Genomic DNA, 19285 nt, shown 5'->3' with positions numbered 1-19285 from the left:
TCACTTAGCCTTTATCCCCCTCCCAGTAACACTTGCTATGCACTTGTCACTAGAGGCAGGAAGGGAAGACGTGACACATGCTGAAAATAAATCACACCAGTATTGAAATCTCAGATACATAAATCATTATATATATTTGTTTAATGAGAATTAAATAGACAATGGACATACAAAATAAGCAGTCCTTTGCTCAGTTTCTTAATATGGAGATTAACAGTTTAGTCCTGCTTTTCAAGAATTTGAAAGCCTCTATTACCTTTAACTGAAAAGCAAAATCAAGTATCTTTAGAATCAGTTTTAAGCAACAAAATCCAAAAGCTATATTTAAAATCCTAAGAAAAAAAATACAAATTTGTAGCTGTACCTGATGATGCTGAATGTTCTTTATATTACAAGAAAATTCATGGTACAGTTGGAATTTATCAATATCTTTTTCATTTCCACTTTTGGATGACATTTTTGCCAAGGCTGACTGGATACAAATGTACCTTTGCTGACATCTGGATAAAAGAAACAAATGTTAATAAGTATTTTAGCATAAAACTTCTACCAAGTCATTAGTGCTTTTATTAAATAAAAATGAAGTTTGGAGTCTGCTCAGTTACAACTTACACTAATTACCTGCAAAACTGTATTACATATCTTAATGCTGAGACTGACATAACATATATTGATTGGAACATACCAAGAGAAGAAATTCAATCAGACCTCAGTAAAAGCTGCAGATGGCCCTTCTCCTGAAGGGAATGGATATTCAAAAGCCAGCATCTGCACTTGCTTGGTCAGTTATTGGTTCAACTTCACACAAAAATATTGGGAAGTTGCAAAAAAGTTATAGTAGTTATCCATTTTCAACAAATACAACATCTCTCTTGAATCTACCCAGCCTCAGAATTAATTTCTTGCTTTGCACACTTAACACCCATAAAAGTTTTCATTATTTTTAGGAGTCACAGGGTTCCCAAACAGAAAGCTTCCTGAACGCTCCTCATGATTATTATACATACAACATACCTTAGCACTGTGTATCCAATTAAGGACCTTCTAGTGGTCAAAGGAATGAACGTGATAGTACATCCTTTACAAAACTACCCCTCCATTGAAATTATCACACCACTGTGCTCTAGCCTTTTGATGAAGTTAGCCATTACTCATGATAAACAGCAAACGAGGGTCAATGAAACAGAACTGAGAAGATTCAAACCAACACTGCATGCTCCTAAGGCAGCACCTGTTCTTTGATAACCCTGTTCTCTGTCACAGATGGTACACAGCAGAGGAAAAAAAAACCCAAACTAACAAGCAACTATCACCCTGTCACACCAAGCCCCCAGACATGATAACCTGGAAGTCATGTAATATAAGAAAACTTAGATTCAGCTAATACAAAGGATCAGTAACTCCTCCTTTAAAAAGTCATGTTTGTTTGCCTTATTGACTACCAATGCTAAAATTAACCATTACTGCACGCTAATGAATTCGACTGGTGTCAAGTCATAAATATTGGAGCAATAGCTTAAGCAGATGCACCTCTGAAAACTTATAGCTTGAAGGAAGTGCAAGGAAAGAAAGCTTTCTCTTACAGGTCACTAACTGCAAGGGCGATCAAGTCTATATGGAGCAGAGCCCCAGCGAATTTTTCAGTCTTTGGGAGTCAGTGTCATGCCATGGTCACAGCAGATCTCTCCTCCACTGATAACCAGAAAGGCAGAAAGACTAATGAGTGTACCTCCAACACAAGTGAAGGAATGGACCTAAATCAATTTCACAGTAACACTATTTTCATATCACTAAGGAAAAAAAAAAAAAAAAAAAAAAAGGCAGTTATTTATCTGCACACTGGGAGACTGAATCTTACCATGCAACCAGGAAAGTTTAGGCAGTAAGAGTCAAACTTACAATTGCCTGATAAAATCCAGTGTAACTTTATCTTTAGCAAACATGTCAGCTAAAATATGCTGTACTCCGGCCTCTACTTCCTGGATAGTTGAAAGTCCTTAGAAGAAAAAACAGTTAATAATCGTAAAAAAACTAGCATGAAAAGTTACTTTACACACCTGCACATGCACTAAGAGAAGATATACAAGCTGAAAGAAAACTGATGCAAGATATCCAACTGATTTGTAGAAGTTTCAGTGAAGAACTCTAAATCATTCTAATTTTATTAACTAAGTTTCCTTTCTAAAACACCTGAAACAATTATATTTTTAATGAGCCTAAAGTGACCAATGCAGTATTGTAAGTCAAAATTACATTAAAATAAGAGAAACATATATTTTTTTTTTACTTTGATGCTAACAGATCCTGACATTTAGGATGCAAACAAACTATTTACAGTTGTGAAACTGACTATTCAAATATAATTTTTTGAGGTTGTAATAAAATGAGTAATTGCAGCAGAAGTCTACACATTTTGCTACCGATATGGAAACTGCCTAAAATCTTTGCAGGCAATCCTCTTTTCTCTGTGTAACAGGTTTTGTATTTCCACTGGTTTGTATCAGGAGTTTGCACAGTGACACTTCTGAGATCACAGTACCTTCATTCTCTCCCACAAAACACTGTTCAAACAATGAAATTATAAAATGTCTCCATAGACAAAGTATTCTAGACATCTGGTAACAGAATCATCCAGCTTTACAACACACAGAACCATCCTCACTTCAAAAGACTGGAAGAAATGGCACAGCATTCTCCTTAGAACAGTGGTTGAACTGGACCAGAATCATGGTAATGAAATTAAACTGACATCATGTATTTTACATCAATATATCTAACCCTGTTTCTAGCAATGGTCAGTAACAAATGTTTCAGAGCACAAAGCAAGAATCCTAGAGTTGGCAGATGCAGCATTAACTGTGTCCTTCAATACAGATTATTTTTCACTCCGTTGTCTGATGAACTACCATCTCAAAAGAGCTTTATTAACACCATTTTAAAAGAAATGCATAGCCCTAATAATTATAATACTTGTAATGAATCCAGAATCCTGCTTCTGGTTGGGCTATAGAGTTACACATCATATAAAAAAAAATAACAACTTAGCCCATTTTTAAGAAGGGGAAGCTAAACTTTCCTGCCAGAAAGAAAAACAATGTGACGATAAAAGAAGTGTTATTACATGCCTGAATTGATCAGAAATGGAATTTGGATCCTTACACCTATGAGTTTGTTTCTTATGGTAAAAGTAATATTCATGCCAGAATACAAAGCTAAGGGACTTACAAGACATGTGTTATGCTGAATATGAATTAGGACACTCAAGTACCAGAAGTGTACATGGCAACACTGTTTTAATTCTAGCAGAGAATTTCAATGAGACAAAATAGGCCAAAACCAGTCAGGATTAAAGAAATAATCCAACAGTTCCCATTCAATAAGCATCACTCACATGGACATTTTACTGTGTCCATTACAAAAACACCATATGCTTGTTTAATTCGAGAATTATTTGACCATGCATACCTTCAAAAGGAAGAACAAAGTTTTCTTTGCCTGCTTCCTTAACTTTGAAACATGAACTCCTGGTTTTATTTCAGTTCATTTTTAGTATAAGTTTAAAAACATTGAAAATTTAGAAGAACTGAATATTAAGATTTCATGAAAACATTCTGCACAGAAAATGCCTCATCCCTCTAAAAAAAATTCACTCTGATCTCAGGCTGTATATAGGTTGTCAAACGGGGTCTCAAGTTGATAAAAGTGACCCAGTTCATAATTTCTGATGAGCCTTTCAAATACAAACCATTATATAAACTTAAGCAACATTATTTTTAGCACAAAATTGAAAATAGGTGTACTGATTTTCAAAACCTATGTTTATGCTGCAACAAGCAGCACTTCCTTCTGAATGCACCCAAAATAGTTTATTTGAACTTTCACTGTGAAGATTTTCTTTTGGCTCTTTAGACTCTGCCAGAATAGTCAGATATGTGGTTGCAATATACTCCTGTATGAAGTAACGGCATATGCTAACACACAGTAATTAAACAATCAGAATAGTTTGTAACTGATTATCAATGCCAAGTTAGGATCAATTTATAAACAATATTTAAATGAAATAAAAGAACAACTGAAGTGGGAAGAGTAAGAGTGAGCCTCACTAAGGAGGTTTGATACCTTTATGTTAGAATTCAAAAAGTAAATGTTGGGGCAGGGAAGAATAAAAGTATGCCTCTATTTTAACATCATACAGAAGGTTGCGGCAATCTTCATATTTTATTGTCAGAGGTTGCCCCCTACAGATTCACCCATAACTGCACTCGCTAAGAAACACAGTTCTGTAGTCTCTATGTGACAATCATATTGTTAAAGTTTCAGAGATTACATCTCCAATCTCTACTGTCATTCAGCAAGAAAAACTCAGCCAATCGCCAAGGTCAGGTTTTAGCAAGATATGCTTTGATGGGTGACATATACTTGAGTACAGAGTATGAGCATAATAAGCCTCATTATCAAAAACCAGCACTGAATCTTCAATAAACAGTTTAAGGAAGAGTAGAACCATGGAGAGGTCTCAAGTGCGCTGAGCAGTTCCCTCTCTCTTACCAGCAAATCCAGATGTCAACTATAATGACTCCAGATTTCTGTCCCTTGTATACCAGAATTATTACTATTTACAATACAAAAAGACAGGAAAGGTTGGAGAACCATGGCATTAAATGTAAACTCTTAACACATGTTGCTAAAAGAACTGCTGAATTTAAAACAGTTGCATAACTTTCAGCAACATCAGAACAAATAAGAGTAATTCCCCTTTCAAAATATTTTCAGACATTTAGGACATTACTGCTCATAGAAGCAAAGCACTTACCTTTGGTATTGGGTCTAATGTAAGAAAAGAGATTGAGTTCCATTGGATTCTGCAAGAGGGAGAGAGCAGCAGGTTCTAATCCCAGCTGCTTGGCCCTCTGGGCTTTGGTGCCTTTACTCCCAGTTTTATAAGGTGCAGACTTAAAACAAACAAAAAACACCGTTATTAAAAGGCAAGGAAGTACTTCAGTCATGCTATGTACTTTCCATTATGCACCATTTAGTTACTCAAGATTATGTTTAAGCTAAGGATGAGCTGAAAAAGACTAATGAACTGACCACATGATCTAATTCTTCCAAAGTTCTGCAATTTAATAGTGCTGTTAAAAGGCATCCGGATAACTTCCCTTCTTTCTTCAGCTTCTGTATCATTGTATGTGTCTTCTTCGCAACAGTACTAAAATGCAAGAGATTGGTATTAACAGTCACATTTCACAGTAGATTAAAAAGGCTATTGATTTTGAACTTGTTTATTAGACTGCTGAAGCTCTCTGAAACACCTGAAGATTGTATCTCCTGCTAATCCCCAGCAAACCAAGTCTGATAATCCAAAAGAGTTTCTAACCATTACTCTCTTTCTCCCATTAGTTCAAAACTGCATCAAAATATCCTGTGGTAGCTTCAACAAAAATCATCAAATACTGATACTCATTACTGCTATATACATTTTTACATTTGACCTGGAAGCCAAATAAAAAGCCCTTAAATTAAATCCATGCTTATGAGCACTTACAGCTGTAATTCTTATCAAGATAGTTCTGCAGCACCAGGTCTAGAGTACTAGATTTTAAACTCTTAAACCTACAATATGATACCTGGGCAATGCAAGCAGCAGAGGTGTTTTGTTATGATTTAAATTCCTTGTTCAGACAAGAACTCTCTCAGGCCACTTCCCCTCTTTGGAAAGAATCTCTTGCTAGGGTATAGTGGGGAGTACAAGGAGGAAGACACCTTGTTGACAGAACAGCTGGCAAGTCTGCTCCCTTGCCATCTCAAGAACACAGCCGTCCAAAAGAGCAGAGGAATGAGAGCAGTCTCATCTACTGCTGCAGTAGGCTTTACTGATCATTTCTTTGCTGCAGTGGCCTGGGATAGTTTAGCCTGCCCTCCTGGTACATTACAGCCTCAAGTAGTGCTCTTTACTAGAGACTTTGCTGCTCTCCAAGTAAGAAGCAAGGGATTCTTAGTGATCTTTTTTCTAAGGGTACATCTTACATTTAACCAGGCTATGTACCTCCAGAACCTATAAACTACTCTTTTGGTAAGAGTTAGTTTCTCTGCAGTTTTAGTAAACTAAAAGATGGGTCATTGTCACAGAAGACTCCCTTCTGAAAGGAATAGAAGGGTCAATATGGAAATGGCCTCAAGCTGCACCAGAGGAGGTTTAGATTGGATATTAGGAAAGATTTCTTCACTTAAAGCATTGGAACAGGCTGCCCAGGGATGCGGGTAAGTCACCATTCCTAGAAGTATTTAAAAGATGTGTAGATGTGGTGCTTAGGGACATGGTTTAGTGGTAGACTCGGCAGTGCTAGATGAACGTTTGGACTCTATGACCTCTAAGGTCCCTTCCAACCTAAATGTTTCTATGACAATTACCTCAGTTTTAAACTTTTTTTCTTTTGAAGTTCCTTTATAATTGTAGTGTGTACAAAGTACCAAAATAAGTGACACAAAAGCAGCAGCCAGTTGTTACTTATCTCCCCAGACACCTCCCTGTATTAACTTACTTACCGCAGCTCTTCCAGTGTTTGCTGCACTTCTCGCAAGGCATCGGCCTCCAGATTATTGATGAGCTCCTTCCGATACCGAGCAATAAAAGGAATAGTATTTTCTTCTTGAAAAAGGCGAATTAAGTTTGCACATACCCATGGTTCAACATTTGTTATTTCTGACAAGACCTGTCAAAAGAAACAAACAACAAAACTAAAGCAATAAAACCCACCATTTAAGACATTTAAGAAACATGATAGATTGCTTTAAACAGCCCCTCATTCAACATTCGAAACCACTCCTAGAATATTATGCTAGCCAACAGGGACTACTGTCCTCCCTAAAACATGATGCCAGGCTTCCCATGCATCCAGCCACCACACTCAGTACTTCAGAAAGACATATAGCAACCAATGTTTCCAGAAACTTGAAACTACAGAAAAACAATGCAGAAAGAAGTGCCTCTTGGGAACAGAAAAAACAATAAAAAATATACCAGAAAGAAACAAAATACACAGCAACTCAGAAAAATTGGAGCTTTTTTTTTTTTTTTTTTTTTTAAACAAACAGTGACATATCTCATGGTTAAACAAAACCAAAAAACACAAATCCAGAGGTGATCCAAATCCAACTCAACCAGTATTTGGAAACTAGCATGATACTACTAAAGGTTTCAAGATGAACCAAGCCTCACAAAGTTAAACATGATTTTGTACAAATTGGGCTTTAGTTATAGTGTATCAATATGGAATGGAGAACAAACTACAAGTACCATAGCTTAGTAACACTGCAACTATCACTGTTTGTTTGTACGTTGCTACAGTTACTTGCATAGATGGCTGATATAAAAGCCTTTCAAAAGTTTTATTCTGAAGCCTAAAAATATAACAACTCCTGCACAATCATATTCACTGCTTTTACAGCAGCAACATATAAAGATCGAATTCTCCATCCCCATTTCCAGGAATATTTTTGAAGACTCAAAACCAAAATATTACACCTTTCAATATAAGTACCAGGCAGTACTAAGGATAATGACTAGAATGTGTCCAATCTATTCTCATTCTGCTCATACTAGTCTTCCACAATCACACCTAGTCTCCAGAACAGGAGCTATCCCAAAACTGTCTTCTTCACTGGAACAGCTTCAAAGTTAACATCCTACAACAACAAAGATGATACTTCCCTTGATGTCATTGTTATTCAATAAGCAATCTCCTCCTTGATAAAACTGTAAATTGATATACACTCTCAAATGAGCCTCTACAATGAAATGATCCACACTAACTATCTCTTAAATTCTGAAACTGTGCACAGGCATCCCAAATCTTTCAGCATCCCTTCCTGCAGAAGTTTCAGTTGAGCCTATCCACGGAAAAACCACGTGTGCTGGTAGAGGAGAAGTGTGTAAACTGTTACATGCAAGATTTATATACTAAGGACTATCAAAATCACAGATATTAGAATAATGTTCAAATTTTAAGTTTTAACAGTTACTAACCAATAATAATACTTATGCATGTATTATGACAATTTAAGCAGAGTTTAAATGACTACTAACAAGACAATGTCTTTGACACTCCAACTGATGCCAAGAGGACTGAAATTGTATGTTAAGATTCTAAGTGCTAATTATACAGGAAATTGTTTTGTTGATACCTCAAGAAAAGGAAAAGGTCTCATACCTGTACAATATCCCAGTTCATTTCAAATTCTTCTTTTACTTTGTTGCCTCCTAGATTTTTAACTGGCCTTCCTTCAGGACATGTAGTTGACTTAATCTTTTTAAAAGGTGGTTCATCAAATGCCAAATCCTCAGATTTCTCGTGTTTCACTTGATTTCCCACTATAGGAACACTTGTTGAGGGTTTTTCATCACTTTCTAAACTCTTTACATTCTTCCCTTGGAACGAATTTATTTGCGTTTTTTTAGGCACTACTGGCTTTTGATGTAAAGTTTCTGGTTTAGTGCCTACATCTTCTTCCTTCGGTTTTAGAAGTTGTATTCTATTATCTTCTGCAGGAGCAACAGGCAAAGATACATCCTGCCAAAAAAGGCATTGAAAGAGTATTAAGTGTTGACTGTTACAAACTGGTTCAACATTTCAATTAACACCTAGGAAGACTTGATACCAGACATCATTTTCCCAAGTGACATCTCTGTCTGGCAGCAAAATGCCAAGCCAGACATTGAGTAATGTGAAGTGTATTTTGCATGGAAGAAAAGACACAAACATACGCAGCAGAACTGCTATTTAAAAGAGCAAATAAAATTACCCTGGAAAGACTTTATTTGGGCTCTCCTTCAGAAGAGACTGACCTACAGCCCTTGCCTCCACCCATCTCAACAAATCGGAGAACAGCAGAGCAGGAAAGCACTCTTCTAATCAGGTGTTAGGTGCAGCACGGGAACTGGAACTGAGATTTGGTCTGCCAAGATCTAGTTTAATCTTGGACAAGCCACACCATCTTTCCTGAATTTCACCAGAGAACATCATCTTCAGAAGCCAGAAGGACTGGCTTCTGTCATGACCTGACCATCTTTGACAGAAGTGTGCCTGACAGAAGTGCATCTTATATCCATCATAATAAAACTACAATCCTTACTGAGTCAAACAGCCATGCAAGGAAACATAAGTGCAGGCCTTCTTTTTGTTGTGGTTCCCAGCTGGTGAAAAGGTAGAAGACATCAAAGGTACAACATAGAAACCAGAGATATTAGTGTTTAGTTTTCATTATACAAAGAAGAACAGATGTATTTATTTTCATTTTAAAAGAGATCTGCAGGGAAAACCATGTCCCATTATCATTGGCCAAAATTTTAAAGGAAGGCACTTAGATCTGGGACACTTAAATATATAAGAAAGCCACATTTATCAAACATACTGAATATTCACAGTAACGGTAGAATCATATGAGCTGATCAGACTCAGGCAACCAAGTGAACTGGAATTGGGAAAACTCTGCTCATGTTACTTGCCAACCACAGTCTCCTGCTTACAGGTACTCACCATTTCCTCTTTTATTGCTACCTTCTTGACTTTCTTCCTGGCCACAGCTGACCGTGGAGCAGCAGCTTTTTTAGGTTTTGCCTCATTTTTCTTTGGCAATCTAGGTCTCTTTGCAATTTTGCTTTTTGGCTCCCATGCCTCCTCTTCCTCCTCTGATTCAGAGCTCCTGAAAAACAAATGAGAGAACAATATTGATTATGAGAATAATAATAAAAAAAAATACATAAGCAAGCCAGTCTGAGTGTTTTCTGACATGAAAGGAAGCGAACAGGAAAAATCAGCAGAAAGGTAGGCAGTCTCAAATACAGGTCTTTCACGCTATTGCAGAGTGAATGGCTGGAACAATTTACCAAGCCTTCCTGAACCTGGTCACGGGGATGTGTACACACCTGATTCTGTTTCAACACAAGGCAATTCAGTTTCACCCTATCTTCACTGTGATCATGAAACAGCACAGGTAATTTGTGTTTTATGTTGAAGTTTTGTGCATTTAAGCTTTTTAATCAACCTCTCAGAAACTGAGTGCTGCTCTTATGCAATCTCTCATGCTTATCATAAACCTTAAAAAAATCCTAAGGAAACAAAAAAAACCTTACGAATCAAGAAATGAAGGTAGTTCATTGTCTTCTGATGTAAGGACTTTGGCTTCAGATTTCACCCTCCTCGGCAGAGAAGACATCTGAAACAGAGGCAAGAAGAGAGAAATAGAACATTTGGTTGAAGTTGTATTCTCTTATTCAGCCCTTTAACTTACTGCCAAGTATGTCCTCAAAATGTCTTCACCCATCACAAAATCCTCCTCTAGAGCAAGTTTGGATTTCTTAGTATCCAGAGAATTTAGGCCACAGCAGCACACATTCAACGATCTTTTCAACTGAGCAAACAGACCATCTAGCACTACAGCCTCTGAAATTATTTTCCTCTTCAAATGGAGGTAATTATTTGGCCTGCATGTAAAACTATCCTAGCAAAAGGAGTTCTGGTTCTCAGCCATATTATTGGGTGTCACTTATATACTATGCCAGTCTTTCCTCCATCTATCTAAGAAGCACAGAAAATAAAAATAAAATGTAGTAAAGTGAGCTCATATATGGTTTGATACAAACAGGACTCCAAGAAAATTGTCCATTTTGATCTGGAATTTCACCTTTAAAGACTCTCTGTTATTCGTATGTGTAATAAAACAATGATTTTGAAAGAGCTGCTCATTAGCATATAGAAAGTATATAAAACAATTACCAAGAGTAAAAAGGGAAGGCATAGACTTTTTCTTGACCCAAGATTCACACCTACAATAGCCGTATTTCAGTGAACCAAGTATAGACTTTTTGGTAATAGCTGAGCCCATGAATTTCAATAATCACACTTGACAGTTTTAGAGAATTTTCGGTACCCTCAAAATTCTACCTGCCAGAAAATTAAAATTAAAAAAACCCAAAAAAACCAAAAACACCATAAAGCATTTCTGTAACTATAATATTCTTAAACACATTTTACCTTTATCTGGTAGAATTTCATCATTCTTCACATTCTATTCTCTAACTTTTTGCACTTTGACCTTTGACCCATGCTTACTACTGCAATGCAAGCCTTATAGTCCCATGTTTGCACGTACAGACTGGATAAGCATTTTGCAGAGTCCTATTCAACTCAAGGGTGAAATACTCTTTAATCCAGCTTCATTCTGGCCTCTGTTCAGGCACTAGAAGCATAACTATTGTTATAAATGGCTTTCAGCAAGTTTTCCTTGTAAAGCAGCACCAGAATTTCAGCACCGCAGCAGGAGGACAGTTGAGGCCCCCATTACATAGCACTAGCTGTTAGCTAGCTTGCCAAACACCACCTTGTAGCGACCATCACAGTCAGTAACAGGTCAGCATTTCTGTGCTGTTCCACTAGCTGAAATCCCATTCTGTGACTGGTTAGAATACGCATCTACCACAGGAAAACAGAAATCTCCACACAAACAAAAAAAAAATTACTCACCTTATTAGCTTCCCAGGTGACTTTTCACTGTCAGTTCTGAGACACCTGCAACTTCACCCAGCCTCTCTGCTTCTCTGTTTTCCTTCACTTTTTACACCTGAACAGTCATTATCATAGTCCTGAATTAATTATTTATTTCTTCCTATTACCTCAGAGGCAGAAAATAATGTTTCCATTTTATATTGTGCTTCAACCTGTGAATGGGAGAAACAAGAAACATTATTAACATTTCCAAAACCAAGAGTTCCAGAGCTGGGTAACATCTGAGCCAGATGGATCTCCGATCCCTTTTTTTCAGGCAATGGGACACTTTTCACATGGTTGGGTCCCACAGTTCTCTGTCTTCAAACAAGGTTTTCATCTCACAATATCATCATCAGTCACACTTCTCCAGCTAGTTCAGCTAGCTGAGTATTTTTCAGTATTCCAGGCAATTTTGGAAACCGATGATCAGTTTTTAAACACTAACCAGCTTCTTCATAGTTACCCACTGAATCATAGCAAGGAAGAAGGAAAAAGCCAACATGCATGTTCTCTCACCAGAGGTCTGTATTGCCTCTATGTAACACCACCCTGTAAACTTCCCTGCCAGTTCTGAACACTCAGTATATCACCACAATAGTTTTGGGGCTTACTCAAAAGCCCAGGTAAAAAGAAAGCCTCACCTGGAAGGTCTTTTTTCTGCTAACTTTTCCCTCTCACCTCAAGCAGTCAAGGTCAGGGTCCCAAAATATCTCAACATTTGCATTGTTGTGGTGCTAGGGCGGTGGGTGAGTAGGTTGAAGTATCCTAGGTTGGTGGAGAAGTTTGAGTAGATGTTTTGTTTGGGGTGTGTCAGGGTGTGTGTTATATTTGATAGTTCTAGTGCTAGAATGATGCCTAGGATTGTGACTAGGATGGCTGCAGTTTTTGTGATCGTGGGTATGGTTATAGAGGGGGGGTTGTGGGGATGGTGTAGGATGTGATAAGTAGGCCTGATAAGATGGTGCCTTATCACCATCAAATCAGTGGGGGTTTTGCCATAGAGTATGCCACGTTCATCTCCTGAACATAAAAGGTTTATCGTCATTACGTCATCAAGACAAAGAGGTGTGATAATTGCTGGCTCAAGGGGCTCTGGAAATCTGCGGGCCTGGCTACAGAATTTGTCTGGTGTGGAGGTGATGCTGAGGTGGAGCTAAGGCTCAGCAGACAGAGACTGCTGATGTAGTTACCTCCATGGCATGGATGTACCTTGATGGCCTAAGCGGTGTGTGCTTATAACTGTTGGAGAGACTCTTCGGACTATTGTGTTGAGCCCTACTTTAAAAAACACCCCCTAATAAAAACAATCAATAATTCCCTAATCGACCTCCCCACCCCATCCAACACTGGTGGCTGATTTAACTCTTTATATCAGCATAAGGACAGGAAACGAGCTCCTTGGTTTATGACACCAGGCATTTTCCATATTCTTCGTGAACAGATTGGTTTTCGCTCCTACATCCTTAAATCGGAGTCTAGTTTTCTTCATACAGTGCACTGAGTGAAGCAGAACTACCACACCAGCAGAAGAAAGCAGCAAATAGACTAGTAAGTGACATGCTATAATACTAAGTCTTTCTGGGACACTTCAATGTCTGTTTGTTTTTTTCTTTTGATTGCTCGGATTTTCGACTTCAAAAAATCATTAGATCATCTTTTGAGTGTTTGTTGTCCTTCAGAAAGCTCAAAAAACATCAAACATGTTTGATCCAAAAGATCAAAGTAGTTAAGACCAGCACAGAACCTGTCCTCTGTCCCACTCATCAATATTGTGTCAGTTCTGACAAGCACATAGTAAGTCGGGACTGTCCTCAGATATATAAACTCCAGCTTTAATTATTTTATTAACCTAAATTTTCTTGAAAAGAGTGGTAACTTAGTTCCTAAAGGCTTTTGTACCTGCACTTAAGTTTTATGCTTTAAATTCACATCTCATCTTAGTTCAAATTAAATTTATCTGAGAATAACTCTGCATGAACAGACAAGCCATGGTCAGAAGCCAAAATGGAGTTCTACAGCTCAAAATGAAAGCCCAATACCAAAAAGCATCTGTGAGACTGACATCAAACATGGGGTATCGCAAAGGGGGAAAAAAAAAAAAAAAAGTCATGATATTTGACTGTAAGGTGGGGCGAAGTTATAACCACCTCCCCTTCTAATAATGCATACAACAAACCGTATTTCATATTTGTAGAACAAGAACCTTACACTTGCCATGTATATTCTTTTTGTTTACAAAGAATCATTTTTTAATTTGAATTCACAAAAGTACTTCTGATTTGATTCCAAATTACTAGACAGCTGTCTGAAATTTTCCTCCTGAGCTGCCTGCACTAGGGTGTGCTAACACCTACAGTTAATGACTAAGAAAAACAGTTCTGTGATTCACTGCAGAGGGGGAGGCAGGGAAGAGGAGGAAAAAGCAACAAGTCTAAATGCCACTGATGATGATGAATAACTATTGCAGGTTTTTTTTTTTTTTAAAAAAAAAAAAAAAAAAAGCTTAGAGATAGTCCCCAAAGGGAGGCAGGAAGACCCAAGAAACAGGCTGTAGAAAAAGCCAACTACAAAGGTGAAAAATTAAGAGTAACCAATTTATACCGGAGTCAGGTCAGAGCAAACATTTCTCCTTTCCTGCATCTGTATTCACTATTGCTGTATGTTATTGCAGGCATTCACACTGCTCAGCATCTCCTGTACTTAGCACCTGAAGGAAGTAAATGTGCAGTATCCAGTGACGTGCACAAGTTACCCAGGCACCCTGTGCAGGATTTCACTGGACTATCGACTGGCATACTGAACTCCTGCAAGCTCTGTTCTATCAGCTCTCCTCAAATCCAAGGCTAGCAAACTTCCATGTAACATATGCTAACACATTTTTTCCTTATTTTATGTACATTGTCAGAAACTTTGCCTTAATTTTTAAAAATGTTGTTCTTTGAGAAAAAGAATTCTTAACAATCGTCTCACCAACAGTATTTTACTTCCATGCCAGGCAACACTAGCTAGGCCCTGGAAACTTTGGCCTTTCCCACATACTTAAGCTCCCAACTCCTGTTTCATTTCAGATCTGTCCACATACGATCTCTTGCTCCTGTGTGAAAGGCTGAAACCTGAATACTGAATCTTCACACTAGACCCTTGATCCTCTATTCAAGGGAATCAAAACTCTTCTGCTTGTCCATCTCCCAAATGACAGCAGGCAGCATGAAACATCATTGCTTGGAACACCCAAATTCTCTTTGCTTCACACACTCAATAATCACTAAATTTGCTTCTCCACAAAACCCGAAACAGTTATAGCGTATTCTTCAAAAGTACTTCTCACTTAAAAATGAAGGAGGACTTTGCAGAGCTATTATACAGTCCAGTGAAGAAGAGCTGAAACCATTTAAATTACTGCTATTGCATAAAAATATATCTCCCAGGTCTACTCTTCAAACAGTTTGGCATCAGTTTTGTTGCCAGTTCTTTTGTTCCCACCACTTCTATTCTCTGCATTCAATGCAGAGCTCCGCAACACGCTAGACCTATCCTGATGGCTGTCTTCTCCCTGCCTCTCAGCAACTCATTAAAATAAGGCTACTGTAGTTTGGTGTTGGGCCACACCAAGAACAAAGAAGAGTGACAGAGTAGCTCTTGTTATACTTCACTGTACAGAATCCTGATATGGGTATGCATAAACCAGACATTCCTCTGGTCTCTCTCCCCAAATAGGAGTTCTAGGCTGCATGAGAACAGAAGTAGGTTGAGGCTTTAAAGGCCTTATTACGTTAAGGAGCAATCCAAGTCTCATTTAGAGACTGAAACCATCTTCAACCTCCCTATTCGTGCAAAGGTACTACCCATTAAAGGTAAATTTCATATGTGAATCCAGGTGGCATAAGCAACTGTTTGCAGAAATAAAAGTAACTAGATGAAAAAACACTATTCCCTCCCCTTTCTCCCAAACCATCAAAAAATCCCTGCACTAGCGCAAGACTATGTTTTGTAGCTCCATGATTTGAACAACAATTTTCTAAGTCAGAAATTGCTCCAGTAATCTTAATAGACTTTGACATCTTCTACAGGGCACTTAAGAAAAAAATTGCATTGAACATTTGAAAGTTACAGAAAAGATCATACTTCCACAGTATAATCAAAGGAATATCATTATGGCAAATTTAAAACTCATAACCTTACTACACTAGGTCACATAAATCCCTCATGACTACAGAAATACAAAACTGAGTATCAACAAAGTCTACTGCACCTTACAAATCAATCAAATAGATTTCTTTTACCTGAAGGTACAGGATTTGAAAAAAACCCAAACATCAAAACACCACAACACAGAACCAATGAAACACACCACTACCACACATATACTTGGAAATTAATTTCATTTCAGTAACTGCAAAAAATCCCTTCCCAGCAGAAAAGGACACAGAAACTTCTAAAGCTGTTTTGCAATTGAAGTAATGTGTTCCTTCCAAGAAGGAAATTGTCTATCCAGGAAGATATTCAAACTTTGCTCTGCAGCCTTTGCTTCACTAGCATGAATAAAATAGCAAGGATAATAGAATTTTGCATTTTAGCTTCTTCTTAAATCAAATAGTACTAGCCAAACAACAGTTTGTAACACCATCAAGCATCTGGGGCATGACATAGAAAGCACTACGAATCCCACATGACAAGTAAATTTCAGACCATTATCAGTAGCAGCAGAATGGCCCACTTCAGTATTTACACATAGGCTCTAAACAGTTGATTTTGCTTGTCATTTTAAGACACCTCCATCGTATGCCAGAGTAACATCCTAAGAAGAAATCAAAGTGTGAGCGTATTGTCAACAGCAAAGGTGAAACAAAATGCCAGACAGATCAACGGTGGAGACTTGTATGGAAATTGTTCTATCACTCCAGAAGCTTTTTATCACCTATAACAACCAAGCTGTACTTCAAAATCTAAATCCAACTTACTGTAATCCTCTCGAGGTTAAAACCTTGTAGAACTCAGAGCAGCTGGTGCAGTAGATTCCCAAGGACTTTTCCTGCACAAAGCCAGTCAGGCCTGCCTGGACAAAGGAGTTGCAAACACAGCAGAAGACTCCAGTGCTAACTGGAAAATGACAGCCAGAAAGAAAGGGAGAGACACACAGGGTACACACATACAGCAAAACAGCCCCCAGTGCTAATTGAAAAGGTGTAAGTCTGGTAGGAGTACCACTTACTGCTACTACTTACAGAAGTACCACCAAAACTGCAAACCACAAAGCCTGTACCCTTACAAAGCACACTCTCCTCCAAGCCTGATCCTGTAACTTATAGTGGTCCCACTGGGGAAAAGGAACAGCCTGCATTATGCAGCAGCCTGTTGCATATGAACCAGAATGAGGTTTGTGCAGGAAGGGGGATGGGACAAACACTTCCCATGCATTTTTTTTTAATCCATTTATCTCAGACCACCTATGAAAATAGACAACTTTATCTGAAGTCAGAGGGATACTGCTTCACATTCAGTAACAGGCTGCTGCACCATGTGCAGCTACTCCTTCCCTCCAACCCACCAACCTAGTCATACAGTTAACACTCCCGTGCAGCTTAATTCAATGGGATATATTCGCCCCTGAAGGATGCGGAAGGTGCACATCTGTTCCACATGGCGACATGGGGGTTATCACACCTTTAACACACGTTTTGGAATCTTGCAGTCACAAGGGGAGTTGAGAGTAAAGTGCTGCTTTTGTTTTGGTGACTCACTACCCTCCAAATCGTTGCTTTTTGGCCCAGCAACGTGACTAAGCTTAAGATACACTTTACTACTCTCCCGCAAGCGACACCCTGCTCTCCTCAGACCCGCTGGCAGCGCTCGGGAGGAAGGACCAACAGGTAAATTTCACCCTCCTCGCCTGGAAGGCGTCAGTTTCCAGGCAAAGCCACGGGGCAGGTGACCTCACCGCGCCCCGCTGCCCCCACGGCAGGCGGCGGTCAGGGAGCGTCCCGGCGGAGGCCGCCAGCCCCGGGCCCCCCCCCCGGGCCCTACGGCGCTGCCGCCCGCGTCCCCGGCCCCGTACCCGCCCCCGCCGCTCCCGCACAGCGGGGCCCCGGGCACCGTGACAGGGGAGCCCCGAGCAACCCTTCGCCCCCAGGCCGGGGGCAGGCAGGGAGCAGACACGGTGGCCTGGGAACAAGACGGGTCGTTTCCACCCGAGCAACCGAGACAACAGGAGACCCCCTCGCTGCCGGCGCGGCGCGGCCCGGCACAGAGGACGCCGGGGCGAGCGCAGCGCCGCAGGTCGCTGCCCACCCTGCCTCACCCTCGGCCCGGGCCCGGCGAGGGGCGGGAGGCTCCCCCAGACGTTACCCCCTGCTGCCGGCTGCCGCGTTTGAAAGGGCCGCCAGGGCAACCATGGCGGAGTCGCCCTCCCGACGCGCCGCGGGGAGGAGCAGGAAGCGGCAGCCCCGCCGCGCCGCAGGAAGCGGGCACCGACGGGGGGCGGGGGCGGCCGCGCCCGCTCCCACGGACCCGGCCCGCCCCGCCCCGTCCCCACCACCCCGCGGCGCTCGCCAGAAGCGGAGGGTCTGCCGGGCGGCGGGGTCGGGGGGCTCCTGGGCTGGCCGTGCTTACCGTGCAGCCCCGCTGCCCTTCCGCTGCCGGCGGGATACGGCCGGGCGTGCCGCCAGGTGGCGCTGGAGCGGCGGCCGCGGCGTGAGTGTGGCGCGGGCCCGGGCGCGGAGGGCCGCGGTGGCAGGGCCGGTGCCGGCGGCGGGCAGGGCGGGAGCCCAGAGCCCGTGCGGCTGTGGGAGTCTCTCCCCCCGCCAGAGCAGACCTGGGCCACGGGGCCGGGCCAGGCCAGATCCCCCCGCCTGCTCAGGCGGGCCTGGCCTGCAGGGCTCCCTGGGGAGGGCCGCACGCAGCCCGTGGTGACGGTCGGCTCCCTTCTGCCCCTCGTGTTGGTGCCCCCCCTCGCCGTGAGGGGGTGAGGGGCCCGCGCCTGCCGCCCTGCGAGCCGTCAGCCGCCGTCACTTAAACCGGGGACAAAGAGTGGGGCTGCAGTGCCTAGGTTCAGTTCTGGGTTGGTGGGAGTTTGAAAGGTGTTGGAAACATTTCCAGTGCTTTTTTTCTAGCCAAAAAAAACCACCCCACTGTAATGTGGGGCTCGTTATTTTTCACAGGGGGGCTGGGAAATGGAAATCACATTTGTGTACAGCTGAGGTACCGGGCCAAGGCTGGCCACAGAAGACACAGAAATAAAAACGTGTCCTTTCAGCCCACTGGGTAGGTCAGAGTATGTACATCTACATACACATAGGATGTTTGTATTCCCCTACCCACACAGACTAGAACTTGCATTGTTTGTCCTTATAGCTATAAACATTTGTGCTCCAGTGCTGGAAATGATGTCCAAGTGTCAGCTGCCCATCTTAAGGCTTAACGTAAAGTTACATCTCCCTGCAATCTCCACGTGTTCCTTTTTCATCTCTATCCACCAAGTTAACATGGAGAAGGATGCTGTGAAGCCCATCTCATGCATGAAGTGTTATGGCTGCTGGTTTCTGGGGCCATCACTAGAAGAGTGAAACAAGTGGGCTGTAATGCTAAAGCTGCCTTTCGAGCTTCCATTACCCTAAAAGGTCTTCTGCTTTGTATCATAAATATTTGTAACTTGTGGTCATAACTACCAGCCAGCTCCTCCAGCCTTGGAACGGCAACATCTTAAATGTAACTAAGGTGTAATAAACTTAAATAATTCATAA

At 40.9% G+C, this 19285-nt stretch overlaps 1 protein-coding gene and 1 long non-coding RNA gene across 5 annotated transcripts in view; one reads left to right on the top strand and one right to left on the bottom strand.

Annotated features, from left to right (window-relative positions):
• Window positions 1–17994, bottom strand: part of SRBD1 (S1 RNA binding domain 1) — a 128105-nt gene extending 110111 nt beyond the window's left edge. Inside the window, exons 1-11 of one of the 4 annotated variants that reach the window (XM_080408288.1) lie at window positions 17892–17994; window positions 16508–16646; window positions 11523–11716; window positions 10133–10215; window positions 9537–9702; window positions 8211–8570; window positions 6547–6713; window positions 5092–5209; window positions 4814–4952; window positions 1900–1996; window positions 365–500 (exon numbers count right to left, since the gene is read on the bottom strand). In XM_080408288.1, the coding sequence (XP_080264414.1) occupies window positions 365–500; window positions 1900–1996; window positions 4814–4952; window positions 5092–5209; window positions 6547–6713; window positions 8211–8570; window positions 9537–9702; window positions 10133–10215 (1266 nt within the window). In that variant the 5' untranslated portion in view covers window positions 11523–11716; window positions 16508–16646; window positions 17892–17994. Of the gene's footprint in view, window positions 1–364; window positions 501–1899; window positions 1997–4813; window positions 4953–5091; window positions 5210–6546; window positions 6714–8210; window positions 8571–9536; window positions 9703–10132; window positions 10216–11522; window positions 11717–16507; window positions 16647–17834 lie in introns of all 4 variants that reach the window. The other 3 variants (XM_080408289.1, XM_080408287.1, XM_080408290.1) reach the window with 3 other exon arrangements.
• Window positions 17995–18689: 695 nt separating this feature from the next.
• On the top strand, window positions 18690–19285 carry LOC308072041. Its single transcript, XR_013931472.1, has 2 exons — window positions 18690–18806; window positions 18897–19285. It is a non-coding gene; the product is annotated as an uncharacterized lncRNA (long non-coding RNA).

The sequence above is a fragment of the Falco punctatus genome, assembly GCF_963210335.1.
Source record: "Falco punctatus genome assembly, chromosome: 12".
Classification (NCBI taxonomy): Eukaryota; Metazoa; Chordata; class Aves; order Falconiformes; family Falconidae; genus Falco; species Falco punctatus.
Note: the sequence above shows the minus strand (reverse complement) of the source record. Positions and strands in the feature narration are given on the sequence as shown.